The sequence below is a fragment of the Tachyglossus aculeatus genome, chromosome 1 (genome assembly GCF_015852505.1).
Source record: "Tachyglossus aculeatus isolate mTacAcu1 chromosome 1, mTacAcu1.pri, whole genome shotgun sequence".
Taxonomy (NCBI): Eukaryota; Metazoa; Chordata; class Mammalia; order Monotremata; family Tachyglossidae; genus Tachyglossus; species Tachyglossus aculeatus.
The window spans coordinates 78,538,420-78,563,447 of record NC_052066.1 but is presented as its reverse complement, the minus strand read 5'-3'; the positions used below and the strand labels follow the sequence as shown (position 1 = coordinate 78,563,447).

The 25,028-nt window shown below is 44.7% G+C and overlaps 1 protein-coding gene across 4 annotated transcripts in view; it reads right to left on the bottom strand.

The window, feature by feature from the left end:
* Nucleotides 1–25,028, bottom strand: part of YEATS2 (YEATS domain containing 2) — a 130,293-nt gene that overhangs the window by 17,267 nt on the left and 87,998 nt on the right. For all 4 annotated transcript variants that reach the window (XM_038750077.1, XM_038750086.1, XM_038750103.1 and 1 more), the window contains 5 exons: nucleotides 20,888–21,064; nucleotides 11,916–12,114; nucleotides 4,147–4,278; nucleotides 2,502–2,600; nucleotides 1,795–1,909 (listed from right to left, as the gene is read on the bottom strand). In XM_038750077.1, the coding sequence (XP_038606005.1) occupies nucleotides 1,795–1,909; nucleotides 2,502–2,600; nucleotides 4,147–4,278; nucleotides 11,916–12,114; nucleotides 20,888–21,064 (722 nt within the window). The remainder of the gene's footprint in view (nucleotides 1–1,794; nucleotides 1,910–2,501; nucleotides 2,601–4,146; nucleotides 4,279–11,915; nucleotides 12,115–20,887; nucleotides 21,065–25,028) is intronic.

Genomic DNA, 25,028 nt, shown 5'->3' with positions numbered 1-25,028 from the left:
AAGTGCTCGCAGTAGTGATACAAATATTTACTGAGTGTCCCCTGGGTGCAATGCTGTGTCCTAAACTCTTCAGAGAGTACAAAAGAAACACAAGACACATTTCCTATCTACAATATTAAAATGTTAATTTACCTTAAATTCTGCTTGTCTTTACCTAAAAAAGGATGAGGGGGACAATCCATAAGCTAAAATCCTCCAACACACAATGTGACTTATTGACTGAGGAATTGGGTGACATTGAGCTCCATGGACGGGCATGGAATTCAGGCCTGGGCAGGGGTGTTTTTCATTAGATGCCTCAAAACCAGGAGCAGCAGCATAGTGTAGTGACAGAACAAGGGCTTGGGAGTCAGAAGGTCATGGGTTCTAATCCCAGCTCAGCCACTTCTCTGCTGTGTGACCTTGGGCAAGTCACTGCACTTCTCTGGGCCTCAATTAGCTCATCTGTAAAATGGGGGTTGAGACTATGCACCCCATGTGGGATAGGGACTGTGTCCAACCTGATTATCTTGTAACTACCCCAGCGCTTGGTACAGTGCCTAGCACACAGTAAGCGCTTAAAAAACTACTACAATGACTATTAACCAGGTTATGATTCCACTTGACAGATGTGGGAGGTTGGTCTCCACCCCAGACCCACCCTTACGTCTGTCCAATGTCAGGAACCCCAGAGGAATGCACTCCTCATTCCTACTTCATACTTCAAGCCCCAAGATCATTTGGGAGAAGGGCTGCCTTGAAATGCTCCAAGTTAAGGTAAAAAGCATGATTTGCCAGCTGTGGGGCTGGCTGTCGAGTCGACTGGTCTGGTTTCTGTGCTAGTAATAATTGTAGCATTTGTTAAGCGCTTACTACGTGTATGTGTCAAGTACTCCTCACTGTACCTCGTTCTCGCCTGTCCCGCTGTCGACCCCTGGCCCACGTCCTCCCCCAGGCCTGGAATGCCCTCACTCCCCACATCTGCCAAGCTAGCTCTCTTCCTCCCTTCAAAGCCCTACCTCCTCCAGGAGGCCTTCCCAGACTGATCCCCCTTTTTCCTCTCCTCCTCCCCACCCCCAGGCCCTACCTCCTTCCCCTCCCCACTGCACCTGTATATATGTTTGTACAGATTTATTACTCTATTTATTTTACTTGTACATATTTACTATTCTATTTATTTTGTTAATGATGTGCATCTAGCTTTACTTCTATTTATTCTGATGACTTGACACCTGTCCATATGTTTTGTTTTGTTGTCTCCCCCTTCTAGACTGCGAGCCCGTTGTTGGGTAGGGACCGTCTCTGTATGCTGCCAACTTGTACTTCCCAATCGCTTAGTACAGTGCTCTGCACACAGTAAGTGCTCAATAAATACGATTGAATAAATGAATGAATGAAGTACTGTACTAAGTTCTGGTGTAGACCCAAGAACATCAGGCCAAATACGGTCCCTGTCCTACACAGGGAGAACAGGTTTTCAAATCCCCATTTTCGAGGTGTGGAAACTGAAGCATAGAGAAGTTTAGTGATTTGCCTAAGGTCACACGACTGGCAGAGCCAGGATTGGAACCCAGGTCCTCTGACTCCTAGGCTCATGCTTTTTTGGCTAGACCCCCACTGCTTCCCAAGGAAATCTGTTTCTCAAGGAAACCCCCCAGACTCTACCACACTAGAGCCAAATTCCCCTAACAGAGGAGACCCAAGTTCCTTGCTCGACAGAACAGAAGACTGCTGGTTCTAGAGGATCTGGGCTTAGTTTTCCAAAAACATTCCAGACGTGTTAGGCTACTTCTTTAGAACGAACTGAGCAATTACTTGATCGTGTAATTTCCTAACTCGGAACTTTCTTCTGTTTTCACTGCGGTGTGACCATCCTGAGAGACATGCAAGTTGCCATTTGATCCAGCTGTTGTTTCTGGCTCTGTCTTCACTACAAAGAAAGGCAAACACAAGCATGAAGTCATCAGGCCGTTCCCAGCAAGCAGAACACCACGTGCAGTGTCCGAAAGACACAAAGCCTTTGGATGGTAAAACAACAACAAAATGGCTGACCCAGCTGACTCTGAAGGAGAGCCAGGAGATGGAGACCTCTCCCACCCAGCAGAGTTTCACTGGACAACGCCAGTGAAAAACAGTGGTATTTTCTGCCACAAAAGATCTCATCAAATCCTCAATCTGCCACAGCAAATGTAGGAATTTAAGAAATGATCCATATCACTTATGGAGTTTCCTCAGAGGAAAAGAAAAACCAATGAAAATATTCATCACCATCATTACAGTGAATCAGTTTCTCATTTCCCTGTGCCTATCAATTTCCCACCTTACCACTTCCAACCACATATTCCCATTCCCTTTTCTTCCCCAGGGTCACCGGGAGAAGGTTAAAACAGACTTGGAGTCAGAGTCCTGGAACGTAAATGTGCCTCAGAGTACACGACTGGTACCCCAGGCAGTCATGGGCATGATTAGTCTTTTGCAAAGGCTTAACAGAATGTTAGCCCAGAGCCCTTTCAAGCTATTACCTTTAGCAGCTGTTGCTGGGGAAGAGCTGGAGGCAGCTGTGCTCACCACAGCTACAGATGGGACAGCGGGGGACTTGCTAGCTGATAACGACTGTACGACTGGAGAGGGAAGCGGGGGAGAAAAATGGACATTAGTTGTTAAATGAATAGGATTCGTTTTCTTCATTTCTGCTAAAAAAAACTGTACAGCCATTCCAATTTTCATTAGCTAAAAGAGGAGGGAGAAAGAGGAACGGTGAGGGAGGAAGAAAGCTTAGTACAGTGCTTTGCACACAGTAAGCGCTCAATAAATCTAATTGAATGAATGAATGAAGACAGGAAATCCACAGACAATCCAAAAACCTCATCAGGACCAAAAATTTGACAAGAAAGCTTGGCCTAAAAAAAAAATTTAAAAAGTGGTATTTGTTAAGTGTTTACTATGTGCCAAGCACTGTACTAAGTGCTGGGGTAGATACAAGATAATCAGGTCCCACATGGGGGTCAGAGTCTAAGTAGGAGGGAGAACAGGTATTGAATCCCCATTTTGCAGATGAGGCAACTGAGGCATAGAGAAGTTGAGTGACTTGTCCAAGGTCACACAGCAGGTAACTGCCAGAGCAGGGATTAGAATCCAGGTCCTCTGACTCCCAGGACCTTGCTCTTTCCAGGCTGCTTCTGCCTACAGGAAAGACAATGGGGCTGGGAGTCAGAGGATCTGGGTTCTAATCCCAAGTAACCTCTTGGTGCCTGAGTTTCTGCATCTGTAAAATGTGGACTAAAATACCCATTCTCCTCCCCCATTAGACTATGAGCCCCCTGTGGGACAGAGACAGTGTCCAACCTGATTACCTTGTACATTTCAGCACCTGGTATAGTTCTGTATATTAAATACAGTAAGTGCTGCATAGTAAGCACTTAACAAATATTACTATTGACATTACTTAATGGTTACTATTATTCTATTATCAACCCTCCTTTCCCATCAAATGTGGTGTGATTTGAACTTTATCTCATGCCCCTTTCCTTCCTTAGAAGAAGCTAGTGAGCAGGCCACAGGAAGGAGATTTGGACAACTGGCCTTAGTCAAGAGTTGGCTGGACACATGTACTCACTGGTTCTTGACAACCACAAAACGGGCCTCTCATTGATATAGCCTAGGATGTGCCAACTCTGCCCAACATTTAACCCAGTTGGGGCAGGGATGATGATGATGATAGTATTGTTAAGCGATTACTATGTGTCAAGCACTGTTTTAAGCGCTGGGACAGATATAAGCTAATCAGGATGGACACGGTCCCTGTTCCACACGGGGCTCACAATCCAAATCCTCATTTTACAGATGAGATAACTGAGGCACAGGGAAGTCAAGCAACTCTCCACAGGTCACACAACAGACAAGTGGCGAGAACAGGATGAAAATCCAGGGCTAATAAAAATAATGATGATAATAATGGTACTTGTTAAGCACTTACTGTGTGCCCAGCATCGTACTAAGCACTGAGAGTCAATTCCCTCCTTGCCTCTTCTGCTCCGGCTCTACTCCCTTCCCGCTCTCCCATGTTGTGAACGTTTTTTGACCCCCACTTCCCATTTCTTCCCCGTACCCCAGGACTTGGTGCCACACACAGCCCCAGCTTTACTCATCCCCTTCCCTCAGCTTTACCTTTATTCACGGGCATCAGGATGGTCTGGACCCCTCCAGAGGCCGTGTTCACACTAAGCTGTTTGAGTTGGCTGGGAATCGTGAGCAGAGCCGGCTGTGGATTGGACTGACTGGAATGGATCTTTAATAATCCTAGGAGGAGAAGCATCGGAATAGAGACAAATAGAGATGGTTGTCAAAAAAAGGATAAGTTAGGGTTCCCTGAACTCTTTTACCTCCCCAGCTCTGGAGCGAAGGAATGGCGGACCATTTCAGAGAGTCTAGGTAGATTCAATTTAGGAAAGCTTTCAGAACCTGCGGCCTTCTGGCACTGATCACCTAGCCTCCTCACACTGGCAATGTACTGATCTCCCTAACACCTCTTAAAAGAAGCCTTCTGGATTTTCACATCTCGTAGTAGAGTTGTCCTTTGATTCAAACATGAATTATTTGAATGCCGCTTATGTGTTTGAATGCAGGTACGCCTTCTGCCCACTCAGTTGTATTGTACCTTCCCAAGTTCTTAGGACAGTGCTCGGCACACATAAACTGTTCACTAAATACCACGGATAGATTAAGCGCTTTGATACTCACCCCATTCTCCAGTCCCTGTCCCACAATGGTGTTTACAGTCTTAATCCCCATGATACAGATGAGGCAACCGAGGCACAGAGAAATGAAGTCATTTGCCCAAGGTCATACAGCAGACAAGTGGCAGAATGGGATTTAGAGTCTAGGTCCTTCTGAATCCCAGACCCATGCTCTATGGTTAGAATGCTCTAACCATTCTGTTTCTCCAAGATTGAGAACTGGTGCCTAATTTACAAATTTATAGCATCATCAAATGGTCAGTTATTTGGGTGGGTGGGGTAGTTGCTTCTCTCATGAGCAATCAAAGGCTTCTCATCTCCTCCTGCCACCAGAACCTCTCTACAATAGCTTCTTCCCATGCTCATGTCTCCCCTATCCTAAACCCCCTCCCTCCCAACCCAACTTTGACTTCAGAACTCCATCGAGTTACCGCCCCATCTCCTTCCTACCATTCCTCTCCCCACTCCTTGAGTGAGTTGTGTTCACCCGTTTTCTCAAATTCCTCTCCTCCATTTCTCTCCTTGACCCGCTCCAATCTACTCACTCGACCTCATCCTCGCCTCTTTCAGGGCCAAGCCCTTGCTCCTGTCCTTCCTTCTACTTGCAACTCCCTTCCTTTTCACAACCTACAGGCTACTGCTCTCCCCATTTTTCAAGGTCCTTCTGCAATCACACTTCCTCCTGGAGGCCTTTCTTGATTAATCTCTTTATCACCCCACCCTATTTTGCCTCCCAATTGCTACTTCAGCACTTTCATTTCACTTAACCATTGAAGTACTCACTTATCCCCATTGCATTTCATGATAGGCCTGGGAGTCAGAAAGACCTGGATTCTAATTCCAGCTCTGCTCCTCTTGTCAGCTGGGTGACCCTGGGCAAGTCACTTAACTTCTCTGTGCCTCAGTTACTTCACCTGTAAAATGGGGATTAAGACTGGAAGCCCCATGTTTATTATTGTATTGTACTTTCCCAAGTGCTTAGTACAGTGATCTGTACACAGACAGTGCTCAATAAATACGACTGAATGAACATGGGACATGGACTGTGTCCAACCTGATTAGCTTGTAACAGTAATGATGGTATTTGCTATGCTCTATGTGCCAAGTAGTACTTATCCCAGCGCTTAGTACAGTGCCTGGCACATAGTAAGAGCTTAAATTATATATACACATGCTACTTCTTCCTCCTTCTTGTAATTTATTTTCAAGTCTGTCTTCTTTGCTAGATCCCTTCTTGAAACAGTGATCATGTCTACTGACTGTATTGCACTCAACAGTGCACAGTACAAAGATAGCCCTTAAAAATACAGCAGGACGCTTGTTAATGATAATAATAATTATGGTATTTGTTAAGCGCTTACTATATGCCAATCACTGTTCTAAGTGCTGGGGGTAGATGCAAGGTAACCAGATTGTCTCACATAGGGCTCACAGTCATAATCCCCATTTTCCAGATGAGGTAACAGGCACAGAGAAGTTAAGTGACTTGCCCAAGGTCACACAGCAGACAAGTGGCAGAGGAGGATTAGAACCCACTTCCTCTGACTCCCAAGCCCGGGGTCTTTCCACTAAGCCTGTTCTGACCCCTTGTCATCTGGGTGAGCATTGCTCACACTTCATTGATTAAGAAGGAATAGGTAAGTTTTTCCTCCAACAGGAAGACAGGTGCTGGAGTTGCTTTTGCAGAAGCGATGCTATTTTGTGCTGAGCCATCCATGTTCTCTTGCTTGACCCCTTGGGTCTAACGACATGACAGGTGGGGAGAAAAGGCTGCTGCCTGTAGTCACAAAACAGGATACAGCAGCAGACACCTCTGTGACCTTGCCAATACTCTGAGATAGTTAGTAAGGACCTGGAAGGAGGGGGAAGGGGGGGCAGGTGCTGGGAAGTCAATTAATCAATGGTATTTATTGAGCACTTAAGAAGCATTTAAGAAGCAGTGTGGCTTAGTGGATAGAAAACACACAGAGTAAGCACTCAATAAGTACAACTGAATGAAAATGGGCCTGGGAGTCGGAACGACCTGGGTTCTAAACCTACCTCTGCCGCAAGTCTGCTGGATGACCTTGGACACATCACTTCACTTCTCTGGACCTCAGTTACCTCATCTCTAAAATGGGGATTAAGACTGTGAGTTCCTCGTGGGACAGGGACTGTGTCCAATCTGAGTAACTTGTATCTACCTCAGTGCTTAGAACAGTACTTGGCACATAGTAAGCACCTAACAAGGACTATTATTATTATTTTTGTTCATCATCATCAATCGTATTTATTGAGCGCTTACTGTGTGCAGAGCACGGTACTAAGCGCTTGGGAAGTACAATTTGGCAACATATAGAGACAGTCCCTACCCAATAGTGGGCTCACAGTCTAATAATTTTTGTTATTATTATTATTACTGAGAAGTAGCATGGCTTAAGACTACGAGCCCCATGTGGGGCAACTTGATTACCTTGTATCTTCCCTAGTGCTTAGAACAGTGCTTGGCACATACTAAGCACGTAACAAATGCCTTAATTATTATTATTAACATGTGCAGAGCACTGTATTAAGCACTTGGGAGAGTACAATACAACAGAATTAGCAGATATGTTCCCTGCCCCTAAGACTTTTTTGGAAAAACTAAGGGAAAAGTAACAAATACAAAGAACAGCAGCATCAAAAATACAAAACAGCTCAACTAGGTACTTGGGGAAGCATGGAAAGAGTATGGGTCTGGGAACCCGGAGACCTTAGTTCTAATCCCAGGTCTTCTAATGGCCTGCTGAGTGACTTAGTCCAAGTAAATTAACCTGTCTGGACCTTAGTTTCCTAATCTGTAAAAGAGGGATAAGATACACATTCCCCATCTGTACTAAGTGCTGGGGTGGATACGAGCAAATCAGCTTGGACAGAGTGCCTGTCCCACATGAGGCTCACTGTCTTAATCCCCATTTTACCGATAAAGAAACTGAGGCCCAGAGAAGTGAGGTGACTTGCCCAAGGTCCCAAGGCAGACAAGTGGCAGAGCCAGAATTAGAACCCACAACCTTCTGACTCCGAGGCCCTTCTCTAACTACTAAACCATGCTGATTATTAATAGCAACAATCAATGATATTAACAACTCAAAGATTTTCTAATCGAGTAGTAGGGGAAGCAACCCTTTACATGTTACAATCATCGTAGAGAACGGGAGTCAGGAGCCGAGCTGGCCAACTGAGATTGGCTGACCACCCCCCACCTCCCTCATTCCCCATCAGCTTCCTTTGCACTTACTACAAAGCTTATTCAACTGCTTACTATGATTTTTATCATTTGGATGCTTCATTGACTTGGGGCACGATAAATCCAAAATGACCAAAAACACAGTAGGTATCCATCAATGGTATTTACTGAGCACTTACTGTGTGCACAGTACCCATACTAAGTGCTTGGGAGAGTACAAGAGGGTTCATAGTTCATTTTATCCAAATGATATAAAATTTGGATGCTTTTACTCTTTACCTGTTGTATTTCTGGACATTTTGGACATTGCCTCAAGTCAATCAATGTTATTTAGTGAGCACTTGCCATGTGCAGAGCAGTCCATCATATTTGAGTGCTCTGCACTGTACTAAGCATCTGGTAGAGTACAATACAACAATATAACAGAAACATTCCCTGCCCACAGCAAGCTTACAGGCTAGAGGACTGTACTAAATGCTTGGGAGAGTAAAAATTATGGCATTTGTTAAGAACTTACTACAGTGCTATGGATTTGGAAGACAAAATCCCTGCCCTCAAGGACCTTACAAGCTAATGGGAGAGACGGACATTAAAATTCATTCATTCAATCGTATTTATTGAGCGCTTACTGTGTGCAGAGCACTGTACTAAGCGCTTGGGAAGTACAAGCTGGCAACATACAGAGACGGTCCCTACCCAACAGTGGGCTCAAAATAAATAACAGATAGAGGAAGCAAGGGAATATAAGGTTAGAGACTTAATTTGGGGGACTCTGTCTTTTGCTTTGTTGTTTAACAATTAGAGTACCTACTTACCGCTCTCCAATGACCAGGGTAATCAGATTGGGCACTGACCCTTTCCTACCTGGGTTCATAATCAAAGAGGATGAGAGAGCCGATATCTCATTTTACAGAAGGGTAACCAAGGCACAGAGAGGACAAGAATTACTTCCCTAAGGTCACACAGTAAGCCAGGGGCAAAGCTGGAGGTAGAACCAGCTCAGTAGGAGCAGTGTGACCCGGTGGAAAAAGCCCAGATTTGGGAGTCAGAAGACCTGAGTTCCAAACCCAGCTCTGCCACTTGCCAGCTGTGTGACCCTGGGCAAATCACTTCACTTCTCAGTTTCCTCATCTTGTAACATGGGGATAACAAGCCCGTTTTCCCTTCTACTTAGAATGTGGACCCCATGTGGAACAGGAACTATGTCCGACCTGATTAACCTGTATTGATCCCAGCTCTTAAAACAGTGCTTGACACAGAGTAAGCCCTTAATAAATACCATAATTATTACTTTTATTTATTAACCCAGACTGCATGACTCCCAGTTCCATGCTCTCTGCACTACTCTGAAGGACGTGATGAAGCAGCCAGGACAGTGCTCTGTTTTCGGGAGGTGCTCAATAAATGCAGTGGCAAAGATGGGGTAAACAGGTGAGTCTTCAGCTGCCACTTGGAGAAAAATGTGGCACAGTGTTTTGTAAAAGTAGCATGACCTAGTGGAAAGAGGACGGGCCTGGAAATCAGAGGATGGGGGTTCTAATCCCGGCTCTGCCACACATCTGCTGTGTGACCTTGGGCAAGTCGCTTAACTTCTCTTTGCCTCAGTTACCTCATCAGTAAAATGGAGATTAAGACTGTGAGCTCCACAGTCTTGGCACATAGGAAGCGCTTAACAAATACCACAGTTATTACTACAATTGTTATTACAGTGGTTGGGAGATGAGAATTTCGGAGAGATAGCCTGAGACGAGAGTCAGAGGTGAAAGAGGTCAAGTCAAACGAGGGCAGCAGCTATCATCATCATCATCATCAATCGTATCTATTGAGCGCTTACTATGTGCAGAGCACTGTACTAAGCGCTTGGGAAGTACAAACTGGCAACATATAGAGACAGTCCCTACCCAACAGTGGGCTCACAGTCTAAAAGGGGGTGGCTTTTAAAAGCTAGTCTAAAAGCTAAAAGTCTAAAAGCTATGAGAGGCTGGCACCAGCCGGTGGAAATCTACGAAGGGCATGGTCCAAAGTTTCCTTTTAAACTTAAGGGCACTCGGAAATCACTGTAGGCCTATAAGGCTCAGACAGTTAAGGTACAAATTGGACATCAGAAACATGTTAGAAAATGTAGGAGAAGGGAGAGGTTGGGAAGCAATCAGAAAGACAGATTCAGGAGCAAGGTAACACAAGCCTTGGGCCTCAGATGAGGAGACAGATGAGGTTGAATATGAGTCCCTCGTCCTGCCTGTTTCAGCTCTCTCTCCTCTCTGTGCCATCTATACACTTGGATCTCTGATCTTTGGACAACTGATATTTACCCCACCCCCATCTCCCCAGCATTTGTGTACATATCATGAAATTATGTATTATAAATTACTTATTTATTCGTATTAATGTCTGTGTCCCCCTCTAATCTGCTAGCTTGTTATGGGCACGGAACGTGTCCGATAATTCTGTTGTATTGTACTCCCAAGCGCTTAGTACAGTGCTTGGCACATAGTAGGTGCTCGGTCAATACCACTGATTGCTTGACTGAGTGGTTCTTGAGAGAAGGAAGTAGCTGATGGGGCAGTGGAGGGTGGGGAGTTTGAAGTGCACAGGAAGGATAATGTCCCTCCCCTCTAGATGGTTAGCTTGTGTGGGCAGGGAATGTCTGCCAACTCTGTTGCATTTTAAGTGCTTAGTACGGTGCTCGGCGCATAATAAGCACTCAATAAATACCAGCAATGGTACTGGAGAAATTGTGCAGCAAAGAAGGCTGGAGGTGGGACGGAGAGGACTTGGGGTCGGGGGGGGGGGGGGGGAGATGAGGGACAAGGAGTTCTGCAGTGCCCTCTGACTTAGTGGGACAGACGGGCTATCAGAGAGAAATGGAGGAACCATTTAAAGAATACTTCCACACCTGCATCCCTACATTCATTCATTCATTCAATCGTATTTATTGAGTGCTTCCTGTGTGCAGAGCACTGTACCAAGTGCTTGGGAAGTACAAGTTGGCAACACATAGAAAGGAAGAAACAATTACTCAGGTGATGTGCAAAAATCAGTGGACAAAAGTAAAATCCCAGAGAATTGGTTATTTACTGAAAAAACACTGATTATTATACCTTGAAAAAATGCTGAAAAAGCCAAAATTCCCTAATTGCCTAGAAATAACTTTAATGAACTAAGTTGCCAAAATTCCAAATGAATCCATGTTGAAAAGTTTTCCTTTACATCCTTTATCTATTTTACACTTCCTTAGGCCTGTCCCTCTCAGTGGCAGCCTTGTCCCTTCATTTTCCAAAGAAAATTCGGGATTTTTAGTAGACGCTGCACATCTCCCTGAAAAAGCACCGGCCTAGCCTGGTGTTTAGAGAAGCAGCGTGGCTCAATGGAAAGAGCACAGGCTTTGGAGTCAGAAGTCATGGGTTCTAATCCCGGCTCCGCCAATTGTCAGCTGTGTGACTTTGGGCAAGTCACTTCACTTCTGTGTGCCTCAGTTACCTCATCTGTAAAATGGGGATTAAGACTGTGAGCCCCCCGTGGGACAACCTGATCACCTTGTAACCTCCCCAGCTCTTAGAACAGTGCTTCGCACATAGTAAGCACTTAATAAATGACATTATTATTATTATTATTATTATTATTTAGACAGAGGTGGCATCCTAAGGCGAGCTGGGTGAACAAAGTCGAGTTAAAGGCTTGGGATTCATTCATTCATTCAATTGTATTTATTGAGTGCTTACTGTGTGCAGAGCACTGTACCAAGCACTTGGGAAGTACAAGTTGGCAACATATAGAGACGGTCCCTACCCAACAACGGGCTCACAGTCTAGAAGGGGGAGACAGACAACAAAATAAAATATATTAACAAAATAAAATCAATAGAATAATAAATACGTACAAGTAAAATAAATAGAGTAATAAATCTGTACAAACATATATACAGGTGCTGTGGGGATAACTGGGTAACAAAACGCAAGCCTCCTGCAAGAAAAACAACCAAACAAAGCATTTACCTGAAACGGCAGCTTTGCCAGACACTGCGGTTGGGGTGCTCATCAGCGACGTGGCACTTATAACAGTGGGGGTTCCGGCTTTGCTGGCTACCACAGCTCCTGTCTGCCCTTGACTTATGCAAAGTTGATGCTGCTGACCAGAGGTTTTCATCCCAGTACTTACAGCAGAAGATGAACTGGAAGCTGCACCTTCTGCCTGCTTCCACAGGAGAGCAGGGAATAAAGAGAAGCCAAGAGAAAGCGAGCATGTAAAACTTTCCCATTCTGAACAATTTCATTTTCATCTTGCTAAGAACCGAGACTTAAGGGAACCAGGAAGTCAAATCCAAGTAAACTTATCCATGACCCTGAAATGTCTCTCAAAGATGACACTCAGCACCACAAACCATTAAGGCCATTAATGAATAACCTTTTCTCTTTCCCTTTGCACATTCATTCATTCAATCATATTTACTGAGTGCTTACTGTGTGCAGAGCACTGTACTAAGCGCTTGGGAAGTACAAGTTGGCAACATATTCATTCATTCAATTGTATTTATTGAGCGCTTACAGTGTGCAGAGCACTGTACCAAGCGCTTGGGAAGTACAAGTTGGCAACATATAGAGACGGTCCCTACCCAACAACGGGCTCACAGTCTAGAATGGGGAGACAGACAACAAAACAAAACATGTGGACAGATGTCGTCATCAGAATAAATAGAACTAAAGCTAAATGCACATCATTAACAAAATAAATAGAATAGTAAATATGTACAAGTACAATAGAGTAATAAATCTGTATGAACATATATACAGGTGCTGTGGGGAGGGGAAGGAGGTAGGGCAGGGGGGATGGGGAAGAAGAGAGGAAAAAGGGGGGCTCAGTCTGGGAAGGCCTCTTGGAGGAGGTGAGCTCTCAGTAGGGCACATCTAAGTGTCCTTAATGCTGACAGATGACAGTAGATGGCTTACTGCACTTTTCCTACTAAACCTGCTTGACAATGAACAGGCTTTTTAAAAGCCAACACTCCGATGGCTGAAAAAACAATAAAAAAAAATCCCTGCAAGCAGCTGATCACTGAGAAATATTGATAAGCATAGCAAGAATTCCCAACTCCTTCTGTCCTGGGGCTTTGGAGATGGTAAGAGGGGAGAGAAAGTAGAAGAGAGGGAAGATGATGTGGTGAACACCAAGGGAGGAAGAGTGGGATCGTGGTAGAAAAAGATTAAAAATGATGGTGGCAGAGAGGAAAGAGGTTAACAGTTTTGCAGAAATTAAAAGACTCCTCCGGACTAGATGATCTTCTTCCATGGATCTAAACTTTCCCAAAGTTCCAAATCTTGAATCCAGGAGGGAGAAGATCAGACACTAGTTTCAGGGAAATAGGCTGAAGAATAAATGGGATATGGAGGGAAACCAAAAATGTATCACTTTGATCAGTCAACTGTACTGATTGAGTCCTTATTGCAGAGCACATTGCTAAGCACTTGGAAGAGTACAACGTAACAGAATTGGTAGATAGGTTCCCTACCCACAAGGAACATACAGCTTAGAGGGGAGACAGACATTACTATAAATGAATAGATTTTGGATGTGTACACAAGTGCTATGGGGCTGAGGGCAGGGTGAATTAAAGATGTGGCAGCTCAGAAGCCAAGTTGGAAGTGGAATTACACTGGAATTCTTCTGAGAAGAACTTGGTATGTCATCTGAAGTGATATACATGAGGAATCCACTGGAAAACCCAAGTCAAAGACGTCCACATTGTACCCCTAGCATCATTCTGCCACCCATCCAAACCCCAGCCCCAAACTACACGAAAGAGATGGAATCAGGGATTTTGGTTACTCTTTTGTTGTGGTATATTCTGGATTCCTTCATTTTCCTTTCTAATTTTCACTCGAAGGAGTGCATGGTGCCGACAAAGAAAGCCAGTGAGACACCAGTACATATACAGCTACCTTTCCAAATGGGAGTCAGCTACAGAGAAAGTTTCAAACGCCACTCTCCATAAACACAGAAATTATTCCTCAAGAGACACTCCCATCCAGAGAGGAGTCAACTAGCTAGATGATGAGTGATGAGCTTTCCTGTAAGATACCCCAAGACACTCATATGCCATAAGGCTAAATAGCTTGTCTTCTCCATTCAAGATACAGCCAGGCCACATCTCCAGAAACAATAAAAAACAAAAATCTTTCTTTGCTCTCAAAATCACTTAGCATACACCTCCCTGCTACCAAGACAAGGTGCATTTTCTGGTAGAGGACACTGATGCTATCATGTGTCTTGTATACTTAGGCATCGAGTGGATACAAGTGATTAGAAAAAATATACTAAATCATATTTCTGACTGGAATTTGCAATTTGCAGTAATGTGTTTGCACTACTTCTTTGTATGCAGTTCGAGAAATACTTTGCCTTTTCTACCCTCCTGTTTAATAAGAGGGCTAGGCCCATATTTTTTACCCCCAAGAGGGCTATTTCTTCTAGGGCTACTATTTTGGACTCTCGAGTCCCTCACTAATTTCCAGTTACAGTACTCTATGTATTTGTAACCGCTAGCAAGCATGGCTATATAATAATAATAACAGTATTTAAGTGCTTACTATGTGCCAAGCACCATTCTAAGCACTGGGGTAGATACAGAGTAAACAGGTTGTCCCATGTGGGGCTCACAGTCTTAATCCCCATTTTACAGATGATGTAACTGAGGCACAGAGAAGTTAAGTGACTTGCCCAAAGTCACACAGCTGACAAGTAGCAGAGTTAGGATTAGAACCCACGACCTCTGACTCCCAAACCCATGCTCTTTCCACTAAGCCACACTGCTTCTCTTATAATAACGGTTTTTGTTAAGTACTTCTTATGTGCCAGCCCCGAAATTTGTTACAGCCCCTCAAGACTGAGGGTAAAGAACTCAATTTAGGGGTGGAGACAATGCACTTTTGCTGTTTTGGTAGACCACGCACACAACTTAATTTATACCAGCTGCCTCTCATTGAGATCTCCAGGCATAATTTTCCAAGAGCATCGAAGAGCAGCAAAGTACGCCAGGTGCTAACAAACTCCTATCCACAGAGGACAATCTAAATGGCTTTCAATTTCCCCAGAACTATATTCCTCACTCAATCGGTCTTTTTTCCCCCAAAATCTCAATCTCTCTCTCATATTCCGTGTGGGTGCTTTTCTAGCTGGGAGGCATGAAAAAAAAAACATCAAGGAAGGAAGGAAATGGAGACAGAGGAAGGGAGTTGAATACTGAGCAAAAGAAAAGAATACTTAAGTTACAACAGAGAAATTCCCCACAGATTCTCCTTTTAAAAACATCTTCTTCTTGAAAGCCACTTTCCTGAAGATAAAACATTCCTAAATTTATTTCACTGGCAATTAAGGATTCTTGTTTTGGCTGGCAGTGGTAACATTTGCCTGTCTGTTGACTACAAAGTTCAGTCTCTATTCAAATCCCTAATGGTCATACATGAAAGAAAGTCCAAGTGAGGGCCTCCTTTTCTTATCCCTCTAATTAGTTATCTACTAATTGGGCACCCTACTCTTCTGGAAGATTTAATTACTCTATTCCATCTTCTCAGGCTTTACACATTTTGCTGGGTCTTCATTCCTGAAACAGTGGAATTCATTAAGGCAAAGGAGCAGGGGACAGAGAGAGGCAGAAATCAATAAAAAAGCATTCTATCTGTCTTTATTTGATACAGTAATGAAAATCTCAAGTGGCTTTTCTCTGGACACTTCTAATGGAGCAACCATTGGTTTGGCAGGAAGATTAAAAGGAGAATTTAGGAGGTTGGCCATGAAGAGGCACTCCAGGCAATGAATGTGTGTTCTCTATTCCCTTTCCAAAAGATGAATAGTTAGGCACCTCTATGCCCTGCCCACCTATTTCCTTTGTTCTTCTACAACGTTAATACCTCCATCTCTGGTGAGGACACCTTCTTCTTCACATACGATATTAACCATTTGTTTGAGGTTTGCTTTTCCCAGTCTTATTTAGGCATTCATTCAATCATATTTATTGAGCGCTTCCTAAGCATGGAGCACTGTACTAAGCACTTGGGAGAGTACGATACAGACCCTTTGAAGGAAGGGCCCATTCTTATCCTTTATTTCCCCTATCACTAATCCATTTTAATGTCTGCCTCCCCCTGAAGGCTCTAACCTCCTTGGGGTCAGGGATCCCATCTACTGATTCTGTTGCTTTGTATTTGCCCAGGTGCTTAATGCAGTGCTCTGCACACACAGTAAGTGCTCTGTAAATACCACTGATTGATTGATAGCTAAATCTAGCTTCTATATAGTTCCAATTAGTCTGTGGCGTTTAATAATGCTAAGTGATCCTAGTACAACTGGCAGAGAATTACACTCGGCATTGTTTCCAACATTCCTGAATGTAGGTTCTACATATTAGTATGGCTCTATGTGAGAGTAGAGTAGGGACTCAAAACCTTGGAAATGCAATATCTGTTCCAAATCATGGGAGCCCGATGTTGGGCTGGGACTGTCTCTATTTGTTGCCGAATTGTACCTTCCAAGTGCTTAGTACAGTGCTCGGCACACAGTAAGCGCTCAGTAAATATGATTGAATGAATGAATGAATGTAACCATGTGCTACAATCACTGGATGCCATTCCGCATGATGATGAAGTTTCCCTTAATACATCATTAATTAAATAGGGTCACGTGTAAGTTTCTCTGTGAAGTCCTAGTTCCTAAATCTTTTTTAAAGACAGATTACTGGGGTAAATTTTTAAAAAACAAACCATAAACTCCTCTCATTCTTTTCTTTAAAAAAGGGAGGGGGAGAGGGACTGAACAGAACAATAAATGTAATAGACAAAGATCTTGAAAGTGCCAAAATAAAGCCATTTACAACCAAAAAAGGGGCTGAGTTAGTTTAAAAAAAATATTTGTTTTCCTCCTCTACGTTCTCCACAGAGAAGTGAAAAACCCTGAACCACTCCTCCAAATACAAAACACAAAAAAATAAAAACTAGGTCAGCTGGAATTTCTCCCTGAATGCAGAGATGAGATGAGCCTGCTCTCTCTCTTTCTCTCTCTCTCTCACCTCCCTACTAAAGCCCTGAAGGGGCTGGAAATTTTCCATGTCGACTGGCCTTCCTGAGCCATAGCTAGTGGGGTCTGGTCCAACCAATGGTATTTATTGAGCACTTCCTGTGTGAAAAGCAGCATGACACAGTGGATAGAGTGGGAGCCTGGAGGTCAGAAGGACATGGGTTCTAATCCCGGCTCTGCCACTTGTCTGCTGTATGACTCCTCTGGGCTTCAGTTACCTCATCCGTAAAATGGGCATTGAGCCTGGAAGACCCACGTGGGTGAACCCTTTGGCAAAGTACATGATGTGATGCCCGTGGGGGAATAATAATAGTGCTCTGACTCAAAAGGTGACCTGGCCTTCTGTACTGACAAGCCACAGACCAAAGACGATAGGTCCGAGAGCTGCGAGTCCAGCTGGTGGAGAGTGGACGTTCCTGGGGGGTGGTTGGCACGGGCGCAGCCCACCGAACTCTTGGCAAACTCTACATCAGGGCAGGGATGGCGGGGGACTCGGTTCAGACAAGCCTCCTCTGCCAGCTCCTCATTCATTCATTCATTCATTCATTCATTCAATCATACTTATTGAGTGCTTACTGTGTGCACAGCATTGTACTAAGTGCTTGGGAAGTACAAGTTGGCAACATATAGAGACGGTCCCTACTCAACAACGGGCTCACAGTCTAGAAGGGGGAGACAGACAACAAAACAAAACATGTGGACAGGTGTCAAGTCGTCAGAACAAATAGAATAAAAGCTAAATGCACATCACTAACAAAATAAAGAACAGTAAATATGTACAAGTAAAATAAATAAAGTAATAAATCTGTACAAACATATATACAGGTGCTGTGGGGCGGGGGAGGAGAAGAGGAAAAAGGGGGCTCGGTCTCCTTCCAGGGATTCCACTGTGGGGGTGACATGAAGTAGGGGTTGCGTAGGCCTGGTGGGTCTGCTTCTTCCTGACTTGACTGTAAGCCCGCTGTGGGCAGGGAATGTGCCTGTGTAATTGTTATATTGTATTCTCCCAAGAGCTTAGTACAGTGCTCTGCACAAAGTAAGCGCTCAGTAAATACGACTGATTTACTGTGACTGGTACAGGGACTGTGTCCAACCTGATTTGCTTGTACCCACTCTTGTGCTTAGTACAGTGCCTAACACACAGTAAGTGCTTAACAAATACCACGTTTATTATTATTGCTATTGTTAGGATTACTCGGTAATTTATTATTACTGAGCCAAGCACTTGAGAAAGAACAACCCCACAAACCATTAGACCTGGCAGGGACCAGTTTTTCTCATCTCTGGGCTTTATATCAATCTCCCATACATTGGTGAAGGCTAACTATTGGTGAAAGACTTTTGTGTAACTTCTAGACACATGTACAGTCTGTATGATACAGTCACCTGGCATCACCCAATTTCCCAAGGCATTTCTCAAACGTCTTTTGCGCACGGGGATGCTAAAAGCCCTCGCCATCCTGGAGTTTCTACTTTAAGATAGACAATAATTATTCAAAGAGAGATATCAAGGACGTTCAGATGAATGAAAAAATTGTGTTAAACACATGATATGAATGTGTGTTCACTAGCTGAATTATAGGTAAGCAAAAAATAGGCGGGGTGGGGAGAGAAGACAAAATTGTTCAGCATTTGAACACTGGGAGGTAGAAAGCATACTGAGGGAGAGAGAAGGGAGCGGCCCAGCCGGATGGGAGGTGTGGTTTGGGGGAAAGAGAATGGATGACCTGTCTAGAGAGAGGGAGATGGAACTTCGAGGGGGACGTGCAGTGCAGAAAGAGGATGGAAGGGACAGGAGAAGTAAAGTCCTAGAGGGCAGCTGTTTTGCAGCGTATTCGGTTCAGAAGGTAGCCCACTAATTCATTCATCTATTCATTCAATCATATTTATTGAGCGCTTACTATGTACAGAGCACTCTACTTCAGCACTTGGGAGAGTACAATATAACTATAAGCAGACACACTGCCCACCTATAGCTAGCTTACAGTCTAGAGTGGGGGAAACAAGACTTCAATACAACTGAATCACAGATAAGTACAGAAGTCCTGTGGACTGGGTAGGGGAGGAAGAGCAAAGGGAGAAGGCAGGTGACACAGAAGGAAGTTGGAGATGAGGAGTGGGGGGCTTAGTCTGGGAAGGCTTCTTGGAGATGTGCCTCCAATAAGGCCTTGAAGCGGATAGACTAATTGTGTTTTGGATTTGAGGAGGGAGGGTGTTCCATGCCAGAGGCAGGGCTTGGGACGGCGGCGAGATAGGTGAGATCGAGGCACAGAGAGAAGATAAGCACTAAAGGAGTGAAATGTGTGTGCTGGGTTGTAGAAGGATCACGCTTAGTACAGTGCTCTGCACACAGTAAGTGCTCAATAATTACAATTGAATGAATGAATGAAGGAAGGAAGGAAGGTGAGGTTGGAGGGGGCAAGGTGGTGGAGTACTTTAAAGCCGATGGTGAAGAGTTTTTGTTTGATGTGGAGGTGGATGGGCAACCACTAGAGTTTTTTGAGGAGCAGGGCCATGCCCCGAACATATTTGTAGAAAAATGGTCCAGGCAGCAGAGTGAAGTATCGACTGGAGGGTGGAGAGGCAGGAGGCTGGGAGGTCAGCAAGGAGGCTAATGCAGTAAACCAGACAGGATAGGAGGAGTGATTGGATTAACCTGATAGCAGTTTGGATGGAGAGGAAAGGCCTGAATTTAGCAATTTTGTGAAGGTGGGACCTGCAGGATTTGGTGACAGATTGAATATGTGGGTTGAATGACAGAGAGGAGTCAAGGATAACACCCAGGGTACGGGTTTGTGAGACAGGAAGGATGGTGGTGTTGGGATGTGATGGGAAAGTCAGGGGAAGGACAGGGTTTCGGAGGGAAGATAAGGAGCTCTGTTTTGGACATGTTGAGTTTGAGGTGACAGGAGGACATCCAAGTAGAGATGTCTTGAAGGCAGGAGGAAATGCAAAACTGCAGAGAGGGAGAGAGATCAGGACTGGAGATGTAGATTTGGGTATCATCTGCACAGAGGCGGTAGTTAAAGCCAGGGGAGCAAATGAGTTCTCCAAGGGAGTGGGTGTAGATGGAGAATAGAATGGGATCCATAACTGAACCTCGAGGGACCTCCACAGTCAGGGTTTGGGAGGCAGAGGAGGGACTTGCAAAGGAGATTGAGAACGAACGGCGAGAGAGATAAGAGGAGAACCGGGAGAGGACAGAGTCAGCAAACCCAAGGTTGGACAACATTTCCAGGAGAAGAGGGGTGGTCCACAGTGTCAAAGGCAGCTGAGAGGTCGAGGAGAATCGGGATGGAGTAGAAGCTATTGGATTTGGCAAGAATTCAGGGCACTCCAGGCCTTGGATAAATATTATGAAATCATCACCACCAATGACAGGAAAGAAACTACCAGAAGCACATCCCAAACTCTACAGGCAAGAATAGCTGAACAACGGGAGATGAAGCAAAACAATCCACCCACCACCACAGATTCATTCAAGGCAAGATTACCTATGTGAGAGGAGTCAAGGGCCAAGCAACAACACTGTCCCTCAAATAGGCTGTGACAGAGCTAGTCTTGGGCTGATTAGATGTTTGGGCATTTCCTCCTGACACTTAGAGCAAGACAAAAACGTGGACTGGGCCGGTTACATTAGGGAAGTCCTGGCTGCTCCCTTGCTGGTTTCTACCTTAAGTAGAAGGAGAAGCCCAAATACAGAGAGGGTTCTGATCAAAAATGAAGGGTAACAACAGTATTCCTTTCGTCTGCCCCTCAAGAATCCCATCTCCGATTTGGCTGATGGGCTGGATTACCTGGGATGTTTTGTGGTACTGCCAAGTTGAGTTCCACTGATGAATCTGGGTGTGATTTTCCCCACCCGCCGGCACACCACCCCCTTTGTCGCCGTGCCGCGTACCTGCTGGGCAACGCCATTGGCAGAGAGCGACACGGCGGGCGAGGTGGCGGCGGTGATCACCCCTCCTGCGACTCTCAGCACGGTGGTCCCAGGCTTGGACAGTTGCGAAGTGGCTGACACGGACTTCAATGCACCATCGGAAAGCTTCATCAACGATGCTTGGCCACTGGGAGTCGCCTGTAAAGTTGGGGGTTTAGATGAAGATGAGCCACTGTGACTCCCCATACCTCAGCCAATACATTACCAAGGTCTGCTGGAAAGTTCCCAATCCGCTTTTCAAATCGACACCAAACAAGACCTTTTTTGTTGGGGGAGGGAAGGGAAGGGAAGTTGGCTTTGGGAGATGGACATCTTTTAATTCAGTTGCTGGTCTTGTACTTTCTTAGCTATAAGGGCATCGATGCAGCTGAAATTAGACCCAAAGCAAGTGGATAGAGGCATAGAGACAAGTGGATATTTGCCCAAATCAATGTAGAGGTGATTTTAAATACATTACAATTATTTTTAAAGGAAGCAGTGAAGCCTAGTGGAGAAAGCATGGGGCTGGGAGACAGAAGAACCAGGATCTAATCCCATCTCTACCATTGGCTGCTGTGCGACCCTGGGCAAATCACAACATGCCCGTCTTACAGTTGAGGAAACAGACACATGAAGGGCGACACACCTGCTCTCTCTACTAAGCTCCTCTAGACTGTGGGCAGGGAATACGTCCGCCCACTCCATTGCACTGTACTCTCCCAAGTGCTTAGTACAGTGCTCCGCATATAGTAAGCACTCAATAAATAAAACTGATGACTGACTTTTATCCTGGGTGGGAGAGGGACTGACTGACCTGATTTGCACATACCTATCCCAGCAATCGGCCCAGTGTTTGGCACAAATTAAGCACTGAATAAATACCCCAATTATTTCTATAGATAAGAAGCAGGGTGGCCTAGTGAATCAAACACAAACCTGGGAGTCAGCGGATCTGAGTTCTAATCTTGGCTCCACCACTTGACTGCTGTATGACCTTGGGCAAGTCACTTAACTTATCTGTGCCTCAGTTCCCTCATCTGCACAGTGGGTATGAAATATCTGTTCTCATTCAATCATATCTATTGAGCGCTTACTGTGTGCAAAGAACTCTACTAAGCGATTGGGAGAGTACAATACAATAGACATATTTCCGAGCTTGAGGCCCACGTAGGACAGGGACTGTGACCAATCTGATTGCATTGCATCTACCCCCAGCACTTAACACTGTCCTCTAGACTGTAAGTTCTTGTGGGCAGGGAATGTCTGTTACACTGTTATATTGTACTCACTCAAGCCCTTAGTACAGTGCTCTGCACACAGTAAGTGCTCAATAAATACGATTGACTGACCGCTTGTCACATAGTAAACGTTTAACAAATACCATAATTAATATTACCCACACTCATTCGTAGATGTCCAGTTCCAACTGTGATGACTACAATCTGGGTGTTTTGGGTCCCTGTGCTATAAACAATATTACTGCCCCAGTGTAATAATATTGTCTTGAAAGAGCTTTAATCTCTCCCAAACATTCACCCAAAGAGGGTAGTAGGGCTAGGCTACGCAATTTTAATGGTGTGAGGACGTTTAAAGGCCATCCATTCCATCGCCCTTCTTTCAACTACAATTCCATCCCTAAATTACACACCTTCTCAGCCAAGAAGCCCCATATTGTGAAAAGACAGTCACTACACTAAATCATCTTCAATATTCTCTTCTCTAGCTAAACTCCCTCAACCATTTTTTTGGAACTGGGGAACCTCAGGACACAGTGAGAGAGTCCAATTCAACTTATATTGATTACAGTCTCATTTAATAGGGTGACTAATTGGTTTGGGGCAGTATGTTTGAGAAGAGGCAGGTACAAATAAGACAGTGTCTTGTTTAGAACCCTAGGCTTTGAAGCCTTCTCTAAAGCTGCTGGCTAGTGAATGTTTCTGGGTGTGTGAGTGGATGGTTGCGGGGGGGAAGGAACAGTGCTTTGCACATAGTAAGCGCTTAACAAATGCCATCATCATTATTATTATTATTATTATAAAGGGGCAGAGAGAGGGGAGAGAGGGGAGAAAGAGGAGAGGGGGGGAGAGGGAAGGGGAGAGAGGAAAGAGAGGGAGAGGCCCGGAAAGGGGGACAGATGGGGGGTGGGGAGAGTGTGACTTCATATATCATCTTGAATCTGGGGGGATAGTTTTAAAACTATCTGTTTTAGAACATGTTCCTATTGGATTGGGTGGGAAGTGAATTAGAAATAATCCCACCTCCCCAAACCTAGAGAAGAGTTTGGAGCAATGATGAAATTCTAGAAGCAATGAACTACTGTATACTTTGATGGCTAGCTGGGAATCTGGCAAGTTTCCCTACTGCTTTTGCATGGAGCAGGCACTTCCACAGTTCTAATGATTGAATCACCTGAAGAAGTCAGTGAGGGATGGTGGAAAAGGTCAATCCTACATGAGGCCAAATATTATTACAAGTGAAATCAATATACTCCAGCATTACTTGATTTCCTGGACAGTTCAAAAAAAAGGATCCAATTAAGTTTAAGAGTTGGAAAAAGCAAAGCCAGACTCTATTATTAGTTCTTGGCCCACTTCAGTTAAAGCCCAGTAAAGCAGACAGATAATGCAGACAGCACAGAAGACAGTGTAAAGGGCAATAAACCAAGACTGTCTCCTGGAAAACTGGTCATCCCCTGTACCAAGAACAAGAGTTTGACTGGACTGCAAATTTGGTCAGACCTCCCAGGAGTTGCAGTAGGCATTTTGAAGATGGGACACGGGGTCTTCAACATCACTGCTCCCCATTCCCCACCGGCTGAGTAATTATCCCCGGTGCCAAGCAAGAAGGCCCAGAAAGTCTGCCTTCATTCATTAATTCATTCAGTCGTACTTATTGAGCGCTTACTGTGTGCAGAGCACTGTACTAAGCGCTTGAGAAGTACAAGTTGGCAACATATAGAGACGGCCCCTACCCCATAGCGGGCTCACCTGCCGTACACTAACACATCCTTTGCTACAAAAGGATACAGGTTTTGACTGCAGCAGGATGTACCCCAACACAATACTTTTTCTCCCAAGACTAATGTCCCTCAAACTGTTTATCCTCAGACAACTTTTGCCGATTTGCAGTATGTTTAGCTGCCATTACCAGTCTGGCCTTGTCCTAATAAGTAGTCAGTGTTTATATATTTTCATGAGTGCTCTGTTAAATGGCAGATTTGTACAGGATAGGAACGGCACACAGCTCGCAGGCTGGAAAGTCAGAGGGCCCTTGTTAAGGCCCTTGTTAATAGACTCGAGATTTTCTGAGTCACTAATGGCTGTATGGTGTAGTAGACAGAGAATGGGCTTGGGAGGCAGAAGGTCATGGGTTCTAATCCTGACTCCACGACTTTTCTGCTGTGTGACCTTGGGCAAGTTACTTAAATTCTCTGGGCCTCAGTTACCTCATCTATAAAATGGGGATTGAGACGGTAAACCCCACGTGTTAGGACAGGGACTATGTCCAACTCAATTTGCCTGCATCCGCCCCAGCGTTTAGTACAGTGTCTGACACATAGTAAGTGCTTAACAAATACCATCATTATCATTATAAGTAGATTTCATTTTCCAATAGAAAATTCCTTTTCCACTGGACAAACCTAAACTGAAATGCCAAGCTAACCAATTAACCAGTGGCACTTATCTGAGAACTTACTATGTGCAGAGCATTGTACTTAGTGCTTGGGAGAGTACAACACAACAGAATAAGCAGACACGTTCCCTGCCAGTAATGAGCTTACAGTCTAGAGGGGGAGACAGACATTAACATCAATAAATAGTTTATCATAAATAAAGATAGATGCTGTGGGGTTTGGGCAAAATAGCAAATGCTCAAAGGTTACAGATCAAATCTGCAGATGAAGCAGAAGGGAGAGTGAGCTGGGAGAAAGAGGACTTAATTAGAGAAGGCCTCTTGGAGATGTGACCTTAATGATGCTTTGAAGGTGGGGAGATTGGTGGTCTGGCTAGCTCTCTTCCTCCCTTCAAGGTCCTACTGAGAGCTCACCTCCTCCAGGAGGCCTTCCCAGACTGAGCCCCCTCCCCCTCCCCCGCCTTACCTCCTTCCCCTCCCCACAGCACCT